A 22,464-nucleotide genomic window follows, 5' to 3' on the forward strand; every position below is an offset into this window, starting at 1 on the left:
TCCCTTGATGGTATATTTATCTGTGTACTGGTGACATGTGACAGCACTGTGACTACGATATGTTGAAAGGAGACGGGACAATTGTGAGAAGATGTGTGCCGGTCCATTAATACCTGTCTTTCTGTTGTTTTCATTTCATTTTTCTCATTCTCTCACAGATGCAGAGCTGGCTGACCGACGCAATGCTAATCGTTTGAGTGGAACCTGGAACAGTCTTCCAGCTGTCTCGCGGAAAGAGCCGTCATCTCCACTTGCCAATAAAAGCCAATCCTATAAAGCCAAGAAAGAAGCGGATACACTTAAAGCCCCTTCGAATCAACTCAACAACCAGCAAGGCAGTCCTTCAAAGCCATCACAGAAACCTGATGTTAAGGTCAAACCACCATTGGCACCGAAACCACAGCTGCCTCCCAAACCTCAGATCATTCCTCCCAAGTCTCCCCAGCATGGGAGATCATATGCCCAATGCAATGGAGATGCCTCTGGACGTTTGTCGTCGGAACTCCTTGAAATGGAGCCAGACACCATGGAGTTCAAGTCGGTCACATCAGGTGGATTGCCTATGTCGTCATCCTTGATCACAGCAGTGCGATATAGCAAGCAATCACTATCACAAGATGAAGAAAAGACAAAAAGACAGGAAAGCAGCACAAAACAAAGTAAAGATCTAGAAAATGGAGCGCGTGCTGTTTCCAAAAAAGAAAAATACATTCCTGATGAATCGCAAATTCCTGAAGCTGAGGGGAAAACCAGTGGAACTGACCTGCTAACAAAGAGGCCAGCAAGCCTAACCCCAATCACTCGCTCTAATTCAGGAACTAAGCTAACAATACCCCCTCCAGTGCCTCCCAAACCCACTTCACCAAGCAATCTTCACCCCTTATCGCTACCTGCCAGCTCTCCCGTCTCTCCTACTGATCCAAGCAAAGGGATCTGTAAGGATGGCGTCAGTACTCCAAATGGAATTCACCCTTGGAGCAGTCGTAATGGGAGCATCCAGTCAGGACCTAGAAGGGTCTCTCTGAGCCACGAGAGCCTTTCACCCAAAAATACAGATGCACCTCTTACAGTTACCACCTCGCTGACCTCAACCAATTCTAAAGGGGGCCTAGAAAGCAGAGAATCTGGAAGATCTGGTTCAGGATCTGACCTGAGAACCAGCTCCTCCAGTCTAGGAGGCAGGCTACCTGCCTCAGCCCTGAGAGGGAAGATTCAGGCCCTTCCTTGGTACATGACCCGTTCCCAGGAGATATTAGGAACTCTGGACTATCCGTCCACTAGTTCCATCAATGGCGACACATCTGGATTTGGCTCTGGTTTGTCTGTAGCCAGTGGCTTATCAGACCTAAACAAAACTCCTGTCAAGGACAAAGAGAGTGTGCCCTCAAAATCAGGAATCAAAGGGACCATTTTAGATGACGGAGCTGAAGTTGTCATAGCAACAATCAAAGAGGCCCAAGAATTGTCGGCACACATGAAAAAGGCCAGTGGAACAAACGGCTCCCACCCTAATCTAAGTTTTAGAGAAAATATTGCACGTAGCAGCAGCGTTTCATCAGAGCAGCCTCAATCGCGGTCTCACTCAGCAGTCGGGTTGGGAGGTGTGTCCAGCATGGAGATTGGAGGTGACTCACCGACCTCCTCACTGGCAGACAGCACTCCTCCACAGCAACACCGGGAGGCTTGTGGCTGCCGCACTGTTTACGCCAACTGTTTCAGCGGAGACACAGAGGATGGCGTTAGCTTTGATGATGAGCTCACAGTTTATGAGTTCTCCCGTCGCATACGCCCCAAACCTGTCCAGCCGGCACCTGCCCCATCTCCTACAACAACACCCTCTCTCAAACCCAATATTCTTTCACTGCTGAGGGACAACCCTCGCCCGCTGTCTACTTTCTCTACGACCTCTTCTGAACTCAGTCCTCTTGTTTCGTGTCCAGTTTCACCCACAACCTCATTCGGCGGCTCGCTTCGTTCCCTAACTAACAAGAATTATGGTGGGCTGAAAGGCGGCTTTGCCTCTCTGCGTCACGATATAGATCAGCTTCTTCTGGTCTTAGAACGAGGTGCACCTGAGCAAACAGAGCAAACATCATGCCAAGATGCAAAGCAAGATAGCACAAAGTTAAAAGTAGGGCCTGATCTAAATCATAATGGAACCGAAGACAGCCCTGCCCCAGAAGCAAGCCTAAAGTGTAATAGGATGACACCTGCTATCATGACAGAGGCCGAGAGGAGTCTTCTTCAGGCTGAGGCTCGACGGTTAGCATCTGGATGTCAACGAGCCACGCGGGTAGGCTGGGCGCCCGATGAAGCCTTGCGTTCTTTATCCAATAGTTTTAGTGCCCTGGTACAGCTGTCGGCAGCCTGTCTGCAAACAAACCCTTGCACTGGTTGTGACATGTGCCATAATACAAATCTGGTTCAAAAAGTTGAGGACAATGATGGCCAAGAGGCCATGGACAAGCTGAAAGAGATAGTGGGGCTGTATCGGGAGTTTGTTGGGGCTGTTGAGACAGCTGGAACTGGCGCTGGGGCAGTGGGTAGGAGCGGGGGCGTCAATGGGACCGTACAGGGTCAGGGAGAGGGCGACGGGGTAAGGCTGCTAGCCAAACGATGCACTGTGCTCATCTCGTCTGTATTCGCACTCACTCAGCTCTTCCGGACACCCACGGTAGAGCCCTCGGACACACCCGGACATGTACCTCTAAACTTTTGATCTGTGAACTTTTACCCACTAATAACGCACTGACTCTAGAGGTGAAGACAAGAAGAAGCAGCACAGAGCTATCTGGTGTGTAACGCTTGTGTTCTTGTACAGTAAGTGCCATGCACACCACACCACAGCACACACATCACACACACACCCACATTGAAACACAAACACCAAACACACCCCTAAAACGAAGCGATGTCACTTCGTTGCTAAACCTCTCCTTGGACGCATACGGACTATGCATTTGTACATATGAATTTTATAATTATCTCATAATTCTCTTATTTTATGATACAATATGTGTATGTATGTAATGATGAATTACCCATGTATGTATTTATGTATTTATTTTTACAATATTTGCACCATGATCTGTGACTGGCAGGTCTCTGGTGAGGAAAAAAAGAACTATGGATGTCACTGGAACTTTTTTTTTTCCCCTCCCCTTTGAGACAGTATTACGTTATCTTTTTGCTGCTTTAAATATTGCTCCACTCCACAAGGTGTAATCTGTAAATTGTCATTTTCTACGTTTATGATTACGGTACGTTTACTGACAAACTACAGGAACTATTCTGTATCTCACTTGCGAAATATAGTAATAAACTGATTTGTTTTATATGTGCAGGTTTTGCACCTTTGTAAGGATTTAGTTTTTCAACATTACAGTCACGACTATACCATTACACAGCAGGGAGAGCACTTTTGACTGTTACAGATTGCACCTTTTTTTGAGACATGTACCCTTGTGTAAACTGTTTTTCTGCCCCTTCCCGGTCCATACCTGACTTTGTGTGAATGCTTCCTGGATATAACCCCATTACCCAATCGTATGCAGTATTATAATATTACTCTAGTTTTCATCCAAAGGACACTACATACAGTATATATTTTCTGGGAATGTGTGGGTGAGGTCCACCAAAACAGGGGACCTTATTTATGTAGTTTTTTTTTTTTTTTTTTTTGACGAGGCACAAGAGTGACTGTTAAACTCTATCCAGATGTAGCAAAGATCCAAAGTCTTAAAACACTGAGCCACAACTGTTCCCTGCCAATGTTTCGTCTTTGGGTGCACCACTTTATTAACTGAGTACTGACTGATGGATGGGCTGATGGTCAATGCTGGGGTCAGAACTGTAGATATACATTTATATCTCTGTGTCCTATTCTGTCCCTACTTTAGTTTATGGCTATGCAAACATAAACCCCTCAACCCCCCCACATACTCTGTTGTTTTTTTGCGCTAACATTAAAAACAAACAGCAGCTGCATTATGTTTGCTTGAATATAATGGATGCTTTCTTTGTTTGGAATGTTGGTTTTTGTCTTGTTTCTGGAAAACTTTCTGCATTAAGGAATGCAACATTTTGCAAGGTTGCATGGCATTAGCATTTTCTCAATATAAAGACTTCTGTCTATACTGATGTCTGTGAACTTTCAGTAAAAGGACTACGTTGCTCAATCGGTTTGCTGATGTACAGTGTTCACTTATCAGCTCCTCCATATCACATGACGCCATCCGATTTGAAGGATTTACTCGAGCCACCTACAAACAACAGGAAGCTAATTAAGCCAAATCAGTCAGCGGTTGCTTATTCAAATATGATAAGGGGATTAGCTGAAATAAAGACTGCTTAAGTGCTGAGAAACAGCTGGTGAGGGGAAAGGTAGTGTATTTAATCTTCCAGACTGATGACTGAGGGAAATTTTGTTAAGGTAGTTGTGCAGCGTCCATCACCGTGCTAACGTCAAGACGTTGTGTTTCAGGAGGGTCTCCTGTTGTTCATTAGGCTGGCTCCATCAGTAAAGAGTGCCTGTGTCACTAACTCTTTCCTGTACGGGAACATTGTATGAACAGCATTTCATAGTCAGAGAGTCCACTGTGTTTCTACAGAAGCAGCCACTTTTCCATCCCCACATAAAACATGAAGTTAATGTACCAAGAAATGTATTGTTTGGGAATAAATGAAACACTGACCTTAATAATGCTGTCTTGAATATTTGGGAACTGTGTGTACTTTCATTTACCAACAAGCAATTCATGAAGCTCCATTCACAAATATCGAGTGTTATTTATGAGATCATAAGAGATATCACTGCACACCGATATTCAACCCCATGGTAAATATTTCACTTCAGCAGATAAACTAATATTTATGAATCTCATAGCCTCTGTACCATCTTTACACTCCAACTCCAAAAGTCTTGGGTCACCCCTTATTTCTTTATATGTTGCAAGGAAAACTGTAAATTGGTGCAACAATTTATTGAAATGTATGTAAAGATACATGAAACATACAGCATAAAATGCAAAAACTGAGTTTGCACAATTCTAGTGAACTTGAAAGTCAACATTTGGTGTGACCACCTTCATTCTTCACCATAGTGTGAACTCTCTTAGTAGAGTAAATTCTTTAAGTAGTGTTCAGGAATGGTTCTCCAGGCTTCTTGAAGAAATAGCAAAGCTATTATTTGGCTATTAGGTGCCTTTTGCTCCCTTCTGTATCAAGATGATCCCACCCTGCTTCCGAAAACGATTGCTCAAGAGCAATATAACAAATCTGGTTTATTGGAAGCATAGTATAAAGAAATGAGGGGTGGCTCAAGATTTCTGCACAGTACAATAACAAATGAAGATTGTAGGATTGTTTTTTCAGTGTTAATTTCCTACAGTTTCAAGATGGCAGTGTTTGTCTATGCATGAGGCCACCCCCTCCCCTTTTTGCTTTTTTGGTACTGGTCTTCAAACTATGTGGAGAGCCAATTAGCAGAGTTCAAGCAATATTTCTGCTACTATGATTAAAAAGGATTTTTAGATAAATTTGCACATAAAAAAAGTTAGATTTCATCTAAGACAGCAGTCAGAAGGACACTTGATGTGGTGCAAAGAGAGCTGAGAGGCTTTGAAGCAACAGCAGTTCAGCGCTTCTTGATCTAAAGTCCCTCTGTCAGATTGTCCTTAATCTGATCATCATCTGCTGTCAGACTTCTTGACACAGTAAGCTAGAAAGTGGTACTCTGTGCTGACCCAAAACTCAGTCTCACAGTGCTGACTTGATGTCATTTCTTTTAAACAAAAATCCTTGACAACACTTACGCACATTGCATAAGTGTTGTCACTTACAAAGAAGGGATTATAATTAATAAACGGGAAAAACAGGTCGAATAGTTTACACATTATCATTGTATGACTCATAGGTACAGAGCAATGAGGTCACAAAACAGACAAAAACTGTTTCATAACATATGTGTGTCTCAGTTACGTAAAGGAAAATCTTTCTTCTCTCTAGGTGAAAAAATGACAGTCAGCTCATTTTTCCTGAAGTACTTCTGTATTTATTCAGGTTTTAACTGAGATTTAAAACATTTTAGCACAATTACTAACGTGACATTTCATTTTCGTAGTGATCCAGAAACTTTTGCTTCAGGAAAGTGATAAACAGCGTTATTTGATACACTTTTGAAGAGGATATTAGAATGAAAAGGCTTGAAGAAATAGGCCGAGTGATCCATTTACATGGCAGCTTGAGCTTTTTGTGCCACTGAACATTACCCTCTGTCCCCGTCTTCTCTCTGTGCCACTACTATGAAGCCTCTCTCTCTCAAGTGTCCAAGCGGCATGCCTTTCCTCTTCGGGTTGTCGAACTCAGCAAGAGCTGCAGTATGGTGACTGCAGCTACTCAAGCTTGAAATCTGAGCCCATTATGTCAACAGATGTTACAGACAGAGGGGAGAGCAAGCGTGACAAGAGAAGATATTAAAGCGAGAGCAAAAGGGGGGAGAGATACTGCCATTTATTTTATTTATGTAAGTTTTAAAAAAGGAAACAACCAGTGAGGAACATTTGTCTCATAGCCAATAAAAGAGCAGTAGTGATGCAGAACTCAACCAGAGGTCTTCTTCTCCTATTTGCCATCTTACACATCAAGACTGTTTTTTTTCCTCCCTGTATTTCAATTAAAAAAAAAAAAACTGACAAGAGAGTACACCACAGGGCACTTATCAAAACACACACACACACAAAAAAAACCCAAAATAAACAAAAACAAAACCACAAAACCAAAAAAAGGAAAAGAAAAAAAACCCCACACACTCGCAATAGCACTTCAGAAAATAAATCAAGACAAAACATTATCTAACAAAAATGTCAATTAACTGACTCACGTGTGAAAACTGAGACCTTTCTGTTGTAAAAAATAGAAAAAAGGGAAAAAAAACTTCTTATTTCTTTGTTCCTTTTGTTGAAAATTCCTAGACTTTGTGCACTGCTAATACTGATTTCAACAGTCACTTAAACATTTGCCTTCTTATGTCTTACTTCAATCTGAACTGGTGAGCACAAGAACAATGCTCTAAACATGGGGAAAAAAAGCACAAAACTGTTTAAGTGGCAGAACTTATCTTCACAGGAGGCAGCGCTCTTGGTCAAACAAACATCACAGCAAACAGCATGTCCACAGAGAGGGATTCTCCCACAAAATAGGAAATCACTCAAGTTTTAAAGTTTCCTTTTAAATCTTTGAAAAAGATTGATGGAGCTTTGTGTGCGTCCTCAAACTTTACAACACAGACCAAACACGGGCATATTAACTGGACCCTGGCACAAGTTTTGCCTGCTTTTAACACTTTGACAACAGCAGAAAGTAACAATAGCAGGCAGTTATCTTACAGTGACTGTTGGCCCCAGTCAGAAGTACAACTTTACTGTTATCTTTTAGTTCTGGAAATGTTGGACAGCAAGTGCACCGACTTTACTTTACAACCTCTCATTTGTCACTTTAGACTGGCTCTGTTCCTCCGCTCAACACCCCTCCCTTAAAACACTTTCTCTTCCACTCTAGATCTCATTTGTCCTCTCCATTCCTCTTCTCATAAGAGCTTCAGCAGCAGCTCATAGGTGGCATTGATGATCCCCCAGGAGAGAAGAGAGCGATGGTAGTTGAGGTGGGCTCCTCTGAACAGCATGGCTATACTGCCACCCCTCTCTCTCCACACTGTTAACAGCACCTCTCTGCAAGGATTGAAGGCTCCACCCACCTGAGACTGAGCCCGCGATTTGACGACATTTAACGGGTAGAACATGATGCCAAGGCCTGCCCCCAGCAACCCTCCGCAAACAAAATCATTAACCAAGTTACCTGCCTTGCTAGTAGCTTCTGGGAGCTGCTCTTTAATGGGTCCCCTGAGCCCAAAGAAGAGAACATTGCTAGGGCCATTGCGCAGTAGTATGGGCACGAGGCCACGGTAGCACTCTCTCACACCATACTCTGTCACAAGTGTCCGGAAGGTGTGTGCTGTGTTGTTGAAGCGCCCGTGGTGCCGGTGGTCTTGTAGGAGAGTCTGCACACGCTCAAACGGTGTAAGGATGGCCTCTGCAGTTCCTGCCAAAGCTGCAGCAAAGCTTCTTGTAATCAGCTCTGGCACGCCACTGCTCCCAGCATGGTCTAGTAAGACTCTAGAGAAGTCCTCATACAAGCCAAACATGATGGCTACTGTAGTGCTCTTTTGGAGAAGTGGGGGAAGTAAGCCCCGATAAAGATTCCTCAGTCCATCCCTCTGGAGCTGTCGCACCGCATCGATGGCCAACACGCCATGCAGCTGTTGGCGGAAGAGGACTTTCTGGATTGGAAAGGTCAACAATATATTGGTAAAAGCTGCAAGGGAACCGCAAACATAGTGCTTCCCTTGAGGTCCAAACCTGGCGGTCAGAATGCCAGCAGACAACAGGGAATGGCCTCCTTTTGTCAGGGCTTGGGTCTGAGGTGTCCGCGCTGACTCGGAGTCCATGGTGCTAACAGCCATCAGAGGCCCGGTGCACCACAGCCTTATCCTCAAGCATCACATCAACATACTTCTGTAAATTTATGAAACACATTAGAAAGAAGAAATATCAGCAGGTGGTTTTTTATATCTCTTCACCCAAACAAAGATATTAAGTATGACATTATTTGTGAAGTACAAATAAAAAATTAATCTGTGGCTCATATTCTCTAAATGTGGCCTAAAGCTGGCTGAACTTTTCCAACTCAATAACCTGCCTTAGACTTCTACAATTACACTGCAACAACTGCCAACTGATAAGAGTATTACACAACTTAGCAGCCTGATACGTGCACGCTACGTCATGAGGGAAGCAAACCTGTTATGTACAGACTACACCCTTTATTTGCCTTGAGCATTAAGTTTAGTTATTTATACAAAACATGCAACGCATACATCTTGTGACATACAATAACAGCAGTACAAATGGATGTTCCCACCAAAATTATAAGAAATTGTCAAAAACATCTTTAGTATATAAAGCAACAGAAAGGAGAAGTGGTGGTAATGGTGCAAGGTCAGGAGAGGTCAAAGGAAATCTACCAAAAGACTCTTGACACAGTTTTAAGTCAGTATTACAACACGAGACGACCACATGGCTGCTTTTGCATGAAATTGCATTGTGACATTGAAAACACCTGCAAGTTTAAAGTAACCAATATTTTTGTGTCTCTGCGCCTCTTTGTTGCAGATTTGCTTCCATGATATTTTAGAAGAAATTACCCAACTTCCCTGCGATGAAAAACGGACATTCCATATCCAAGCATACAGATCACTGTTAGAATTGTGACATCTAATCAGAAATACAGTCCAACCATCCCTTTTATTATGCTGCATCTTGCATGTTATTGCATAACTATAACAATCTGTACATTACATTTACTTTGGATATTCGACTGCACCTTCTTGCTTAAAACCTCTACATTTACTTTAAAATAAGTCATAATCTAACACAATAAGGTATTATTGTCGCACTAAATAAACTGTTACTCATAATCTTATTTTGATCTTGATATTTTGACTGAAATTTGAGCGGAAACAAACCATCTTAACACAACCTAATCTTAGGCGAACACGCCCTCTGTGTACCGTTTCTTTAGGATTCAGTAACGTGTCGCATCAAGATTTTTCCAAGTTTTCCAAGACAAATAGCAAGACCTCTCGAACATAGAAGCACTATTACTTGTTTTCTGTATGAATTACTTAGTAAGGACAAACACATCACTGAGGAGTTAGCACGCTTAGCGTAGCAGCCACACATAGAAATGATGGACTGGTTAGCTAGCTAGCTCAACGGTGCTAGTACCTGCACCCCTCGCTTACGTTTACGTTTAAGATAAAATGAGGAAGTGATGAGATATATAGTCACTGCATGCTACGCAAAGACAATTGTCCAACTAGCATGCTAAGTGGCTAGCAAGAAGAGAGTCAAACGGACAAGTGTTGATTCATGTTTGGTTGGAAATATCGTCCGCTGCCACTGAAAGTCAACAGGCAAAATAAGAGTCGCGTAGTTTTGGTCACATGAGGACCTGGCCCACAACTGAACCTTTACCTGCAGTGAAACCAGCCGCTGTCCTATCCCTGGACAGGTAGAGCGCTGCTTTCTGCTGGGTAATTGGGCCACTACTGTAGGTCGCGTCTGCAGTCCTAACAAACGCAGGTGACAGCAGCGCTTTTCCACGCCTGCGCACTGCTGTCGATCCGAAACCGTATGCATTGAGTAACGGCTGATTCGGAGGTAGTTTTGAGATTTATTTTAGAATTTATTGTATTTAACAGTGCAAACCTCAATGACTTTAGTTGTTTAAATTTTCCTGATTTTTTTTAAGTACGTCATATCAGAATAGTCGTGTTACAATTGTTCTTATTTTTGTTGTTGTATTTTACCTTACGACAGCCATTCGACGTAGCTGTCGTAAAACGACACAACGCGTCGTGACGTCACTATCGTAAAGCTAGTGAGTGCGTCGGTAAATAGAGATTTATCTTTTACTTGCTTTCGCTTCTCATTATAAGTGTAGTAGTTGTATTGAAATAGAATAGTTGGATAATAGGCGGTGGTCTGATGATCAGTTATTGCAAATATGCCGGCTGAAAACCAAATAGCTGACGCTAGCTAGCTAATGTGGCTAACTGTAACGTTACATTTGGCTGCTACATTAAAACACGCATGCATATTTTGACATTTTGTCACATCCGGCACCTAAACCCAGAAGTATAGAATGTCAGCCCAAAAGGACTGTGAGTTTTTGGTGAAAAGAGCCCGGGAGCTGGTCTCTGATGATCCCTGTGCTGCCAAAGCCTGGCTCATCACTGCCAGGACCCTTTACCCTGCAGACTTCAACATACAGGTAACGCAAATCATCTCCTCTAGCTGCAAAAGCTGTCAGTAAAAACATCTTCTTACACATCGTGTTTCTGGACCTGTTTTTACAGTATGAAATGTACATCATTGAACGTAATGCAGAAAAGACAGCTTCAGCCGGGCGGCTGCTGTACGACATGTGAGTTACATTTTTAGCGTTAATGTCAAGTTTCCTATCCTGAGTCTGACCTCTTACTTAGTTTTGATTTCCCTTTAGGTTCATAAACTTTCCAGATCAGCCCATTGTTTGGCGTGAGATCAGTGTTATTACAGCTGCCCTGCGGAGTGACTCTCAGGATAAGCAGGCACAGTTTCTGAGAGGTGAGAGGGTTTTAACCCTTCATTGCATACATTAAAAAGTGTGACAATGAACAATGCTTCTTGTGAAAATCTAAAGACTATTTTTTTATTTTATTTTCAGGACTTTTTGAGACACTGCCTGGTCGAGTGCAGTGTGAGATGCTGCTGAAAGCCACGGAGCAGTGTTTCAACACTTTGGAGAAGGCAGAGATGCTGCTGTTACTGCTGAAGCGCTTTCCAGAGTCTGTGGTTCAACATGGGGTGTGTAATATTAGTATTTGCATTGTCTTTTGAAAACTATATGTAATGTTAAAAGCTATTAAAGAACCTGATGTGCTGTTAGGTCAATTTAGGAGAGACATTGCTGGAAGCAGAGGCATCAGAGAATTTGGAGACTCCTGTCAACTGCTTCAGGAAGCTTTTTGGTGAGTACATATTGTCTTTGAATCCATTTCATTTCATCTGAAAAAACAAACAACACTTGCTTCATACAGTTTTTTCCTTCTACAGTGTGTGATGTGCTTCCTTTGGTTATAAACAACATGGATATGCGTCTGCCTGCCAGCCTAATGCAGAAATACATGTTGAAAGCAGCAGAATTCTACATTGGCTATGTTACCCGTGGGCCCTCGCCGGATGGACAGATACAAGGTGAAGATACACTGTGGTGAACTTGTTCTTTGCTTTCTATTTTAGGGCTGTCACAGTGGGATCACTTTCACTCTTAAAATTTTCAGTTCTCTAGTGGGCTTTATAGTGAAGTCTTTGAAGTATTTATTTTTTCTATTTACTTTGTTTTTCTTGTTTTCTGTTTCAGGCTCTCAAGAAGGTGGGGCTCTGAAGTCACCGAGTGTGTCACGTGCTTCCCAGCGTTACGTGATTGATGGCCTGACAGAAAAATCGTCGGTGGTGGCAGAACCTTGGGAGAAACTGCTGGATATTCTTGCTGTGGTTGGGGCACGATGTGAGTGGCAGGGAGACAAGGGACAGAGGTAATCTATCACTTGGCCTGTCACATTGTTATTTAGCTACTGCTGTTGTTCCTGCACAAAGGTGACATAAAGTGTAGGATACTTTGCTCAGGGATACCTGATTTGTCTGATTTGGACACTAAGTGGGGTCAGGCCTGGAGAGTTTGCCTGGGAATACCAGGTCCTGTAAGCACATGACCTTTGGGTGGTTGTGGCTCAGGTTGTAGAGAGGGTCATCTACCAATCAGAAGGTCGGTGGATCGACTGAATCGCAAGTTTCTGTCAGAGCGTCCATCAGAGTGCTGGTTGGTTTTTTCAAAGGAATGTTTTCATGTGTTTATTTGCACTGTAGGAGTTATATTGAGATGCTGCAGAGAGTGAAGGAGCTGTGTCGCTACCTGCCTGGTCTAGAAGGAGAGACGAGGGCCCGGTGCTGCAGTCAGGTGGTCATCTGTGCTGCACTTGTCCTCTTCCGTAGTGCCTTCTTCTACGTCTCAGCTGTACAGCCTGCACTGTTCCACGGTTAGCTTCTACCTTTGTAGATCTCCATCTTCATTTAATATATCTACGGTAATCTTTTGAGTAAAATGTTACAAACAGGTTTCAGTGTTATTTTTTTCTTTTTAGGAATCAGTGGGTTAAGTTCCGGGCCGTGGATCCTTGTAGAGGATTTGAGCTCAGTGTACAGTGATGTGGAGGTGGAGCGAGGAGCACTGAAACATGCGCATAAGAAACGCAAACTAGCAGATGGAAGAGAGAAGACTATGGTGAGAAAAATTTAGATATAAGTAAGACACTTTAATTATCCCAGATTGGGAAATTCTTTTGATTACATTTGGATCTGTGTGTCATTATAGAGCTCAGATGATGAGGAAGGTTTGGGGAAAGGCCGTGGTCGACACATTTTAGTAAACAAGAATGACATGACCAACTGGTCAGAGACTTTGGAGAGCTTTCGCACAGCGAGAGAAAGCTGGGACCTTCTTCACTCCCATGATGGTCTGGAAGCTGGTAGGAGATTTTTATGTTCAGTCATGTTGTCACTACATCAAAAGGTTGTTATCAGAACAGCTGAAAATTGTCCATTTTAATGTCTCTCAAAGAGTTTAAGAAGATCTGCGCTGCGTGGAAGACAGACAGCTGGCTGTGGTTCCGAATATTCCTCACCGACATGATTATATACCAGGCAAGAGTCGTTTTTAATTTACCTTTTCTGTTTGTGACAAATCATCTGCATCCCTTTTATTTGTTAGCAGCAGCATCTTTAGCTTATTATCTTAGCTTTAGGATCAAAATATGCCATCATTTTAATACTACTTTGAATTAAATAGCCCCGATCAACATTGGGAAATGCAATCATTGCATAAGAAAGAACAGATTATACAGATGCAGGCACTCACTGACCACTTTGCCTTCAAAAATTCCCTGTGACATGGCATGTTATCCTGCTGGAAACAACCAGAGAAATCAGAAGATGGCTACTGTGGCAATAAAGGGATGGAGATGGTCAGCAAGAGTACTCCGTTAGGCTGTGGCTTTTAAATGATCCTCTCTGGGGTTTTTTGAGTTACCATCATCTTCCTATCAGCTCAAAGCCATCTGGACCTTCGCCTCTGACCTACAGATATACCTAATAAAGTGGCTGGAGAGTGTACATTTTAAGTTATATAGAATTTAAAGAATGAGGCAAATGCACGCAATAAAACTGGTTGAAGTTGGCAGATGAAACTGGCTATTTTAATATAATTTAAGTACACTTAAGCTAACACATTAATCAACATTTGGATATAATATCTTTTCTAAGTTGTCTTTGGTTATATACTGATTATGTGCTAATGTATTATCTCCAGGGACAGTACCGCAAGGCCCTCTCTAGCCTGCACCAGATGGCTGCAGTGCAGCAGCCTCAGCCTGGGCCACAGAGTCCCTCAGGTCAGGCCAGTCTGGAGCACCACAGGGCCTTCATACAGCAGGCATCCTGCCACTACGCCCTGGGAGAGTACAGGGTATACACATGCACACAAACACACTCTTAGCGTACATTATTTTGGTTTTGTCAGGAGACATGCATATGCTTATATGCCTTTCTTTTTCATAAATCATGTCAAATGTATTTATACAGTATGTTTTAAAACAAATGTAGCTGAGAGAAGTGATGAACTGAATTTGGGAATGTGCACACAATATTAAGGCAGAAAACTTAAATAAAGAAAATAAAGACAGTAATTGATTGAATATTTCAACTTTTTTATTTTTATTTTATGAAAGCACAGCTGGCAGGAAATATACTTTACTGTAACATTTATTGATTCACATTGAAACTTTTGATTTATAATTGGTCATATATCATTTATTTATTTATTTATTTTTTTACATATATATTTACTTAAAATATGTGATTGTATAATAAAATGTTTTGCAGGCCATGTATGAAAAACAAATCAGTGACACCAACTGGCCTGAAGGTGGCACTACAGTTAAAATGGGTTGAAATGTCCTAGATTAAATTCAGGTGTTTAGAACAACTTGCATCACTTTTATTCAATTTTCTCTAAACCAAGCTGACAGACCTGGTCCATCACAGCTCTGTCATTTAGTCAGTTTTACTATATTAGTATAAGTTTCTTAGCCTAACAACATGTCCTTTGTCCAGTCAAATTGTGTGTAATAGTTTTGCATGGTGCTGTTTCTTTTGACAGATGGCCTGTGAGAAGCTGCTTGAAGTTGTCAGTGGCCTAGTACCCCCAAACCAGGAAGCACCAAAGACCCCAGAGGATCCGGTTAGAGTCAAGACCAAAACGAGGAAAGGTAAAAGTTTCCTGAATCTACTCACTGATTCTGTTCATGAACAGTTTTGATTTTTTTTTTTTTTCCCGCTAATCTGAGATATGAATACGTTTGTGGCGTCTGTATTTATATGTTGCTTTGAGTACTGTTAACATTCCCTGTTCTTTGGTTTTAACCAGGTAATGACTTGCGATTACTTCCGTGCACCAGCAAATCTGTGCTGCCGTTCTGTCTCCAGCTGATGCTTGCCTGCTTTAAGGTACATAGACAGGATACATCTGTGGAAATAAGTGGGTGCAAGGGCTTGGATACGTTTTCTTATGCAGACTTTGAGGAGACATGCTCCGTGCTGTAAGGCTTAATGAGACTGTGACAATCTTTGCTTCCTTTTTTCCCCCTTTTTTGGCCAATCAGCTACGTGCCTTCACCGACAGTCGTGACGACCTGTCCCTTGGTCACGTGGTGGTGCTCCTGCAGTACGACTGGCCACAGGGCGAGATGCTGTTTTTAAAGGCAGTGGACAAAATCTGCCAACAAGGCAGCTTCCAGTATGAGAATTTCTTCAACTATGTCACCAGTATCCTTTTTGCCTTGATTTCTTGCCTTTATTTTGGTGTAAATAAACAGTTCTCTTTGTGATTCCTTTATGTGTTGGATGTTGGTTTCCTTAAACTCATGGTTTTTCTCAGACATTGACATGCTGGAAGAGTTTGCATACCTGCGTACTCCAGAAGGAGGTAGAATTCAGCTGGAGCTGCTGCCCAATCAGGGAATGCTGATCAAGTAAGCAACCTCCTTCCCATTATGAGCTTTTCTTTAGTTGGCATCGTGACTGCACTCTCCCTTTCTGTTGGTGTGCTTTTAAAAGAGGACAGTGCTACTGACTGATCTACATAGACAAGGCCTGTGGGAAAAATTGACCTTTTAAACTGAAAAAGCTGTAAATGGAGTGGGTGTTTATAAAGAGAAGGAGTTCATGGTTTAAGTGAAGAAAGAAAAAACTGTTTTCTGACTCCTTCGTTCATTACTGTAGAAGTTCAGACGTTTGAATGCACCCTCACTGACAGAGTTGTTGAATGTTGCTGTCCCTCAGGAACCCTAGCCCTGCCCTGGGGGTGGAGTTAAATACTCTCCTGCTACAAGGGGTGCAGACGATGGACAGGTACCCCAGGCCCCTCCTCCCACAGTCCCCATCCCGCCCCTACCACCCCACCAGTCACCCTTCCTTCATCCCCAGCTTCAAGGCTTGTCATCCCCCAGTTTTAATTTGGGCCTGTCATTTTACATCAAGAGTTAGTCGTTCTTTGATTTCTGTCGGCGTTTGTTTATTTGAGCCATTACTCGCCTTTCTGTGGTCATCACTGTTGTTGTTACAGAAAACGATGTTGGTGTTTTTGTATAGTGAATTTAGTTATTTTGCCTTGTCATAACTCTTGATCTCATTTCATGTGTGGACATGTTTCATGTGGTTTTGATTATTATTATAATGGAATGTTTTATTTTATGTTTTATTTGAAAAGACTGAAAATGCTGTTTGGCTGATTTATGTGTGTGTGTAAGGAAAATGTAACCTGAAGTATTTATGAGTTATTTTTATTGCATAGGTTATATAATCTAAGCCTCTGTTTATTTTAAGGTATCTCATAAAACCCTATTTCTGACCGTGTCTATGTTTGCATTTATTTTTTTTAAAAAAAGTCTTTTTCCTCTTCCAGACACCACACAGTGACTCGAGGAATCACCAAAGGAGTGAAGGAGGATTTCCGTCTGGCCATGGAGAGGCAGGTGTCGCGTTGTGGGGAAAACTTGCTTGCTGTGCTTCACCGTTTCTGCATTAATGAGAAAATAATCATCATCCAGTCGCTTCCCTGACACCTGGACTTTAGCTTGTGAGGTTTCAGGCACAATTTAAATGCAAGTGGACTGACTTAATGACCAAGAAAGCTGATTCTCTGCAGACACATTTCCAGCTCTCTTGTCTTTCTCAGCCAGCACTGAACTCTTAACATGCAGGCTTATTCTTTACCTTCATAGTGAACTTCTCTTTTTAGAGTGTTAGCAACAATACTGATAGACAACTGCTTTCATTTTCACATTACAGTATGTGTATATTTTCTTCATCAGTGGTACAAAGTTGAGATGGTAACATAAATAACCACCACATTTCATATTGTGATGTCTTGCAGGAGTCAGTAATGACAGAAAAAGTGCATTTTTGATACTTTTTGTTAGGTTAATGTTTTTGCTACAATCTTGAATCAAATTGTTAGTTTGTATGGATGTTTCCATTAAATGTTACTTGAATGGTTTAAACAAGTTTATGTGTTATTTCATAATTTATACATTGCAATCATATCAGATGGTCATTAAATGCTAATTAAACAAATGAGATAAATTAACCCTAAAAGGTGCCCGGTCTTTAAAGGTGCAGGGTAGCTATGACGTATTTCCAGTGTATCCAAATACTTTTGTAGCCCTTTTTTACCCCTTTAATCTGTGTCCCTCTTCAAGTCTTTCCTCTGTCCAATGCTCCTGTACTTGTGTGACTGGAGCATTTGGCAGGTCAGTCTGTAGGGCAGCTCTGAGGTTAGCCCAGAATAACCTTTGTTTTGCCCTGTCTTGAGGCCACTCCAGATATGTGTGGCGGTTCATCATGGACTTCAGCTGGTAGTACTTGGATGGGATTAGGTATTGAGGCAGAGGCTCAAGCAGTACCAGCACAATGCTGTCTGAGCCCAGAGTGAGACGTTGGTGGGTGGCGAAGTAGAGCTCGTAATGACACCACTCGCTCTTGACAAAGTGAGCAGAGAGGACAAACACAGAGCGCCTGCATTTCTCCACACAGCTGATGATGTTCTCAATGATCGTCTTTCCCGGCACAAAATCTTTCTCGTGATGACAGATTCTAAGCCCTCCTGCGGGGCCTTCGAGGTTGGGAAGAAGGGAATTGCGCACCCAGTCAACATCGTGCTGGCTATAAGACACAAACGCGTGGAACTCCAGACCCACCAGATCCTCGGGCCGAGCTTGTTGCATTCTTGCACGATGTTTGGCTCTTGTCCACTGCCAGATCATGCCCATGTACCAGGGAACATCCAAACAGTGACACAGAATCACAATGAAAATAATCAGTGTCCCTGCTGGAACCAAAATTGCAACCACTAGAAGGCCAATGCTGCAGGAGACCTCTGGGATCGAGATGTCTCTTAAAGTTGAGTTTCTAACGTCCTCGGGGTATGTGCAGTAATAGCCCTGTGGCCAATTCAGCAGCTCAATTCCTGATTGGCTGTTGTTCTTTTCAGAATTGATAGCGAGCTTTATGAAACCTCTGAGAGTGCAGATACAGGTGAAGGGGTTAAAACTGACATCTAGGATATGCAGTTCGGGACAGCTTTCCAATATGTTCACAGATGGGACATGGAGAGAATTTGACCTGAGCAGAAGCTTGTGGAGTGTGGGGAAAGTGTCACACACCGGCAGGTCCCGCAGCCGGTTAGCATTTAGATTCAGAGTTGAAAGGTTTCTCAGTTTGAAGATGGATTGCGGAACCACCGAAATCTGGTTGTTCTGGAGGTCCAGTATCTGTGTCCCATTTGGTAGACATTGAAAAACTGACTCAGTCAAACTATTAGAAGACAGATTTATATTGGTGATGCTTGCTGGCCAGATGCACTGTGATGACTGGTCATACCCTATGGAGTTGACGCTGAGGTCCAGATGTTGCAGGGACGACATATATCGAAAACGTTGGCTCAGTAACTCAAGTTTTTTAAGACTGTTGCCTACCAGAGTCAAGTTCTTCAGGTTACGCAGGTTCTGACATTCAACTACGTTTTTACCCACCGCACTTGAGAAGATGGAATCAGACAGAGCACCAAAGGAAAAATCCAGCTGGCGTATTGGACTCTGTGACTTGGGACAGGTCATGTGTATCATTGGTGCGTCAGTAATCGCAACACTCTCCACTGGCATGCTGATGAAAAAGTTGTATAAAGCCTCCTGTGAGAATTGGAAACTTGTTACCACTGCCTGGCTGGCTGTGAAAGAAATCACCTGTGATGTTTTGATCACTTCAGTTGTGTAGTGAGGAGGATTCTTTACATTCATTTCAGAAACACGAACATGTTTCAAAGTTGTATTTAGAGCCACATTTACATATTCAGTTAAGTCTTGCCATTTAATTGTTATGTTGGTGAGATAAAAACTCGTTGTGTGGATTTTCACCGTCTCTCTTAGCTGCTTACTTAGGTCTTTGTAGCCATTTATCATATTCATCATCTCCACTTCAGCAAACAGAGACAGAGCATCAGCAGTCAGATTACGGTCAATTTTTTGATTATGTCCAAAGGCTATCTGCAGCCTTTGAGCATGAACATCCTCCAGGCTGCCTGCTTCATAATAAAGTCCATCCTCTAGTAATAACGTCAATGTACGTAGTTTCACTTTAGCAATGTTCTTGAAGTCACCCACACTGATGTTTTTTGCTCCAACTGTTAATCTCTCCAGTTTTACAAGAGAGCTGAACTCACTCCCCAATGTCATGGTAAGAAATCTGTTAAAGGCCAAGTTTAGCACCAGGAGGTTCACTGTGTGTAGCAGGTATTGTTGACCTGAGAGGTTCTTGAGATTGTTGTGCGACAGGTCCAGATGTTCCAGGAGAGGCGTGTCAAGAAAAGTCTGTGGATCAATCTCCTCCAAATTATTCCATGACACATTCAGGAACCTGAGGTGAGTGGTTTTTTGAAAGTCTCCATTGTGAAGCTGACGTATGTAGTTGCGAGAGAGGTCTAAAAACTCAGTCGTCTGTGGCAGGTCAGTTGGGACAGAGGAGAGGTTTTGGGATGATCGGTCTACAAAGTTGTCAGGTGATGAAGCGCTCTTCTGAAGTCCCACCAACACGGCTGCTGTCCAGAGTACGGCTGCTGTGACCCTCATTGTAGCCTGTATAAGAAAATATAGCCATTAAACGGGTAGCATTTGTCTGTGTGTCATTCTGTCTGTAAATATAATAGCTCAAAATGATTTGAATAAATTCTGATAAATGTTTGTAATGTTAAAAAGTGGAGTCATGTTAACAATACATTATAATTTGGTTACATATACCAGGGTTATCAAGGTCAACTTAATAATAATTAACAATATTGATCAAAAATTGAAAAAAAGGGGATTCTAAATATCACGTTACCTTGGATGTCTGACACTGAAGAAGAAGTCAGAAGATATATTTAAAACTATGTTTAATATTCTACTGCTTTTGTTCGTATTGCCAACATTTAGGGGAAGATACTGATGTTGTGGGATTTTAACGATCACATTATAGTTTGCATCCAAATATCATTGCAAATTTGACCTCTGATCTCACATTTACATTTCACATCTGCCTTTCTTTTCAAGAGTTTTGGAGTCAATACAGCATTGGCTCCAAAATGCATATAATAATAATGCTTGGAGTCAAGTTCGTGAGATATATACTGTAGTATAATGTCATATAATATGATTAAGTGATTTGTGTCCAGTCAATTGCAAATAACTAACTTTAAATTTTAATAAACAACAAAAATAAATGCCACACATGTACTGCACCTACATGAATACAAATAAGAAAAAATAATTATACTCAAAAAAATGTCAGGTATATTAAAATGGGTTTCAAACGAAACAAATATATACAAAACACAATATTATTTCCTTAAAAGTAAGAAACTACCCAGAGAGTGAGCTGCCTTGGTGGAGGTTTGCACTCTTGGAGTAGTTTTTGTTTAAAATAAATGCTGTCTACCTTTTTGGTGGCTACAATTCTCAGAAACTGCTGGGGAGAAGTAAGGATTTGACTTAACGATCACTTTATAGGAAGCAGTGTGTAACAGTATCCTTTCTAAACTTGTTTAAATAAGACAGGATTGATAAAAGCACAAATCAGGTTTTTATCATCTGAGTGATAACAAAAATTTGGTATTTGGAAATCATCATCATGTGTCTGTCATGAATAAATAAATGTGTAAAATTAAATAAATGGTTCTAGTAGCTCATCGGTCAGATGTCATGCAAATATAAAACAAAGTTTTTGTTAATTGACAGATGTCCCTTTTTCAGAATTGTCTGTAGTAGATAATGAAAAAATAAGAACTTTTCTCCCATTTATTTGTTGATCTATCAGTTAATGACTCTGGTGTAGTATGAAGTACCATGGTGGAGGTCTTTATACAGCTGACATTTCACAGAGCCACCCAGTGTGATGGATTGGTGTCTTTACTGGGTCAATTCTGCCCAGAATTTGATTTTATTTATTTCAATCTAAATTTTAAAATAAAGAAAATCCAAAACCACATTCACATTAATTCAAAGGAAAACACAATTTTATTCAAAGATGGATAAGAGTCCACTAACCTGTGTTGCCGTCTGATGGTCACGTTTTGAAGTCTCAAGTACCAAAAATATCAGAGTCACAATGGTTCAAAATCTCTATATGGGAAAAGAAATGGAAATCAGTCAAACAAAACTGACTGATAGAGGAACATGTAGCAGCAAATGAAGTCTGGCTCAAATGTGACCAAAAGGCAAGCATCAGCACTGAGTCAACAGTTGCTAATTTTAGTTTCTAAGTAACAGTAAAAAAAAAAACCATGAAGTTGAGCAGAAACAGGCACAGAAATAAAAATAAGTTCCCAGGCTCTTCATCCTCTTTTACCTTCCCTTTTTATGCAACAGTGCATTTTATGGAGAGAAACTTATACGATAATGTATATTAAAAAATGGAGATAAAGTCCAGAAATTGGATTCAGTGTATATTATTGCCTTGAGGAGGGTTTTGCTCCTGGTCTCTAGACACATTTTTGTTTGTTTGTTTGGTTTTTAACACATTTTTTATTGTGATGGGGAAGCTATGTGTGTGTGCAGACAGATAAACAGACACACACTCGCATTAACCCAGTTCCGAGCAATGTTTTTACTCTGGCAGTGCCAATCTTGCCTTGGGTCAGCGACTGCTACGCAAAAAGCAATAGGAGCTCAATTGAATATCATCTTATAAGCCAGTGTCACTAATCTCACCTGGAACAGTTTGATCAAATTCTAAAAGAACACTGCTGATTCGGTTATAGCAGCTTCTGGCTATAAGATAACAGAAAACTGGCTGTCTTTGTACAGCAAATGTAGTTATTTTGTCTTTTCATAACACTTGATTTCATTTGATATGTGAACATGTTTCATGTGGGTTTCATTATCATGATGCCATATTTTTCTTTTTTTAATTTGAAAACATCACGTTTTGCTAATTATGTGTGTGTGTAAGGAAAATGGATCCTGCAGTATTTATGACTTACTGCATAGGCCATATAAATTTAAGCCTCTGTTTATTTTAAGCCAGCTCATAAAACCAGATTTCTGCTCATGTCTGTTTTCATTTATTACATGTATTTTTTTTTTTATCCTTTTCCTCCTCCAGAGACCACACAGTGACTTGATGAATTACCAAGACTCAAGAAGGATTTCTGTTTCTGTGA

At 41.5% G+C, this 22,464-nt stretch overlaps 4 protein-coding genes across 7 annotated transcripts in view; 2 read left to right on the forward strand and 2 right to left on the reverse strand.

Moving 5' to 3' along the window:
• Nucleotides 1-4,699, forward strand: part of frmpd1b (FERM and PDZ domain containing 1b) — a 24,451-nt gene extending 19,752 nt beyond the window's left edge. For all 3 annotated transcript variants that reach the window (XM_040016127.1, XM_040016129.1, XM_040016128.1), the window contains exon 17: nucleotides 159-4,699. In XM_040016127.1, coding sequence (XP_039872061.1) covers nucleotides 159-2,719 — 2,561 coding nt within the window. In that variant the 3' untranslated portion in view covers nucleotides 2,720-4,699. The remainder of the gene's footprint in view (nucleotides 1-158) is intronic.
• Nucleotides 3,662-10,322, reverse strand: slc25a51b (solute carrier family 25 member 51b). The gene is made up of 2 exons (XM_040016141.1): nucleotides 10,092-10,322; nucleotides 3,662-8,570 (listed from the first exon to the last, which is right to left on the reverse strand). Exon 2 carries the CDS (start codon nucleotides 8,516-8,518, stop codon nucleotides 7,586-7,588), a length of 933 nt encoding a protein of 310 aa, XP_039872075.1. The 5' UTR covers nucleotides 8,519-8,570; nucleotides 10,092-10,322; the 3' UTR covers nucleotides 3,662-7,585.
• A 113-nt stretch (nucleotides 10,323-10,435) lies between these two features.
• ints10 (integrator complex subunit 10) lies at nucleotides 10,436-17,278 on the forward strand. Of its 2 annotated transcripts, XM_040016134.1 has the most exons (18): nucleotides 10,436-10,890; nucleotides 10,976-11,043; nucleotides 11,122-11,225; nucleotides 11,326-11,465; nucleotides 11,548-11,629; nucleotides 11,715-11,855; nucleotides 12,022-12,196; nucleotides 12,528-12,697; nucleotides 12,803-12,942; nucleotides 13,033-13,186; nucleotides 13,279-13,361; nucleotides 14,026-14,181; nucleotides 14,875-14,983; nucleotides 15,142-15,221; nucleotides 15,377-15,539; nucleotides 15,652-15,745; nucleotides 16,056-16,124; nucleotides 16,678-17,278. In XM_040016134.1, exons 1-18 carry the CDS (start codon nucleotides 10,762-10,764, stop codon nucleotides 16,832-16,834), a joined length of 2,214 nt encoding a protein of 737 aa, XP_039872068.1. In that variant the 5' UTR covers nucleotides 10,436-10,761; the 3' UTR covers nucleotides 16,835-17,278. The 2 variants fall into 2 exon arrangements, with proteins under 2 accessions (XP_039872068.1, XP_039872069.1); XM_040016135.1 differs by lacking the exon at nucleotides 16,056-16,124.
• An 18-nt stretch (nucleotides 17,279-17,296) lies between these two features.
• Nucleotides 17,297-21,510, reverse strand: LOC120724140 (toll-like receptor 1). The gene is made up of 2 exons (XM_040016133.1): nucleotides 21,350-21,510; nucleotides 17,297-19,903 (listed from the first exon to the last, which is right to left on the reverse strand). Exon 2 carries the CDS (start codon nucleotides 19,895-19,897, stop codon nucleotides 17,444-17,446), a length of 2,454 nt encoding a protein of 817 aa, XP_039872067.1. The 5' UTR covers nucleotides 19,898-19,903; nucleotides 21,350-21,510; the 3' UTR covers nucleotides 17,297-17,443.
• Nucleotides 21,511-22,464: the final 954 nt, after the last annotated feature.

Source organism: Simochromis diagramma, unplaced genomic scaffold (assembly GCF_900408965.1).
Source record: "Simochromis diagramma unplaced genomic scaffold, fSimDia1.1 OVJJ01000685.1, whole genome shotgun sequence".
NCBI classification, from domain to species: Eukaryota; Metazoa; Chordata; class Actinopteri; order Cichliformes; family Cichlidae; genus Simochromis; species Simochromis diagramma.

Coding starts and splice junctions, on each gene's coding strand:
- slc25a51b (XM_040016141.1), bottom strand. CDS start 8,518: ATGGCTGTTAGCACCATGGACTCCGAGTCAGCGCGGACACCTCAGACC.
- ints10 (XM_040016134.1), top strand. CDS start 10,762: ATGTCAGCCCAAAAGGACTGTGAGTTTTTGGTGAAAAGAGCCCGGGAG. Junction 11,466..11,547: donor AGTCTGTGGTTCAACATGGG/GTGTGTAATATT, acceptor ATGTGCTGTTAG/GTCAATTTAGGAGAGACATT. Junction 11,856..12,021: donor GCCGGATGGACAGATACAAG/GTGAAGATACAC, acceptor TTTCTGTTTCAG/GCTCTCAAGAAGGTGGGGCT.
- LOC120724140 (XM_040016133.1), bottom strand. CDS start 19,897: ATGAGGGTCACAGCAGCCGTACTCTGGACAGCAGCCGTGTTGGTGGGA.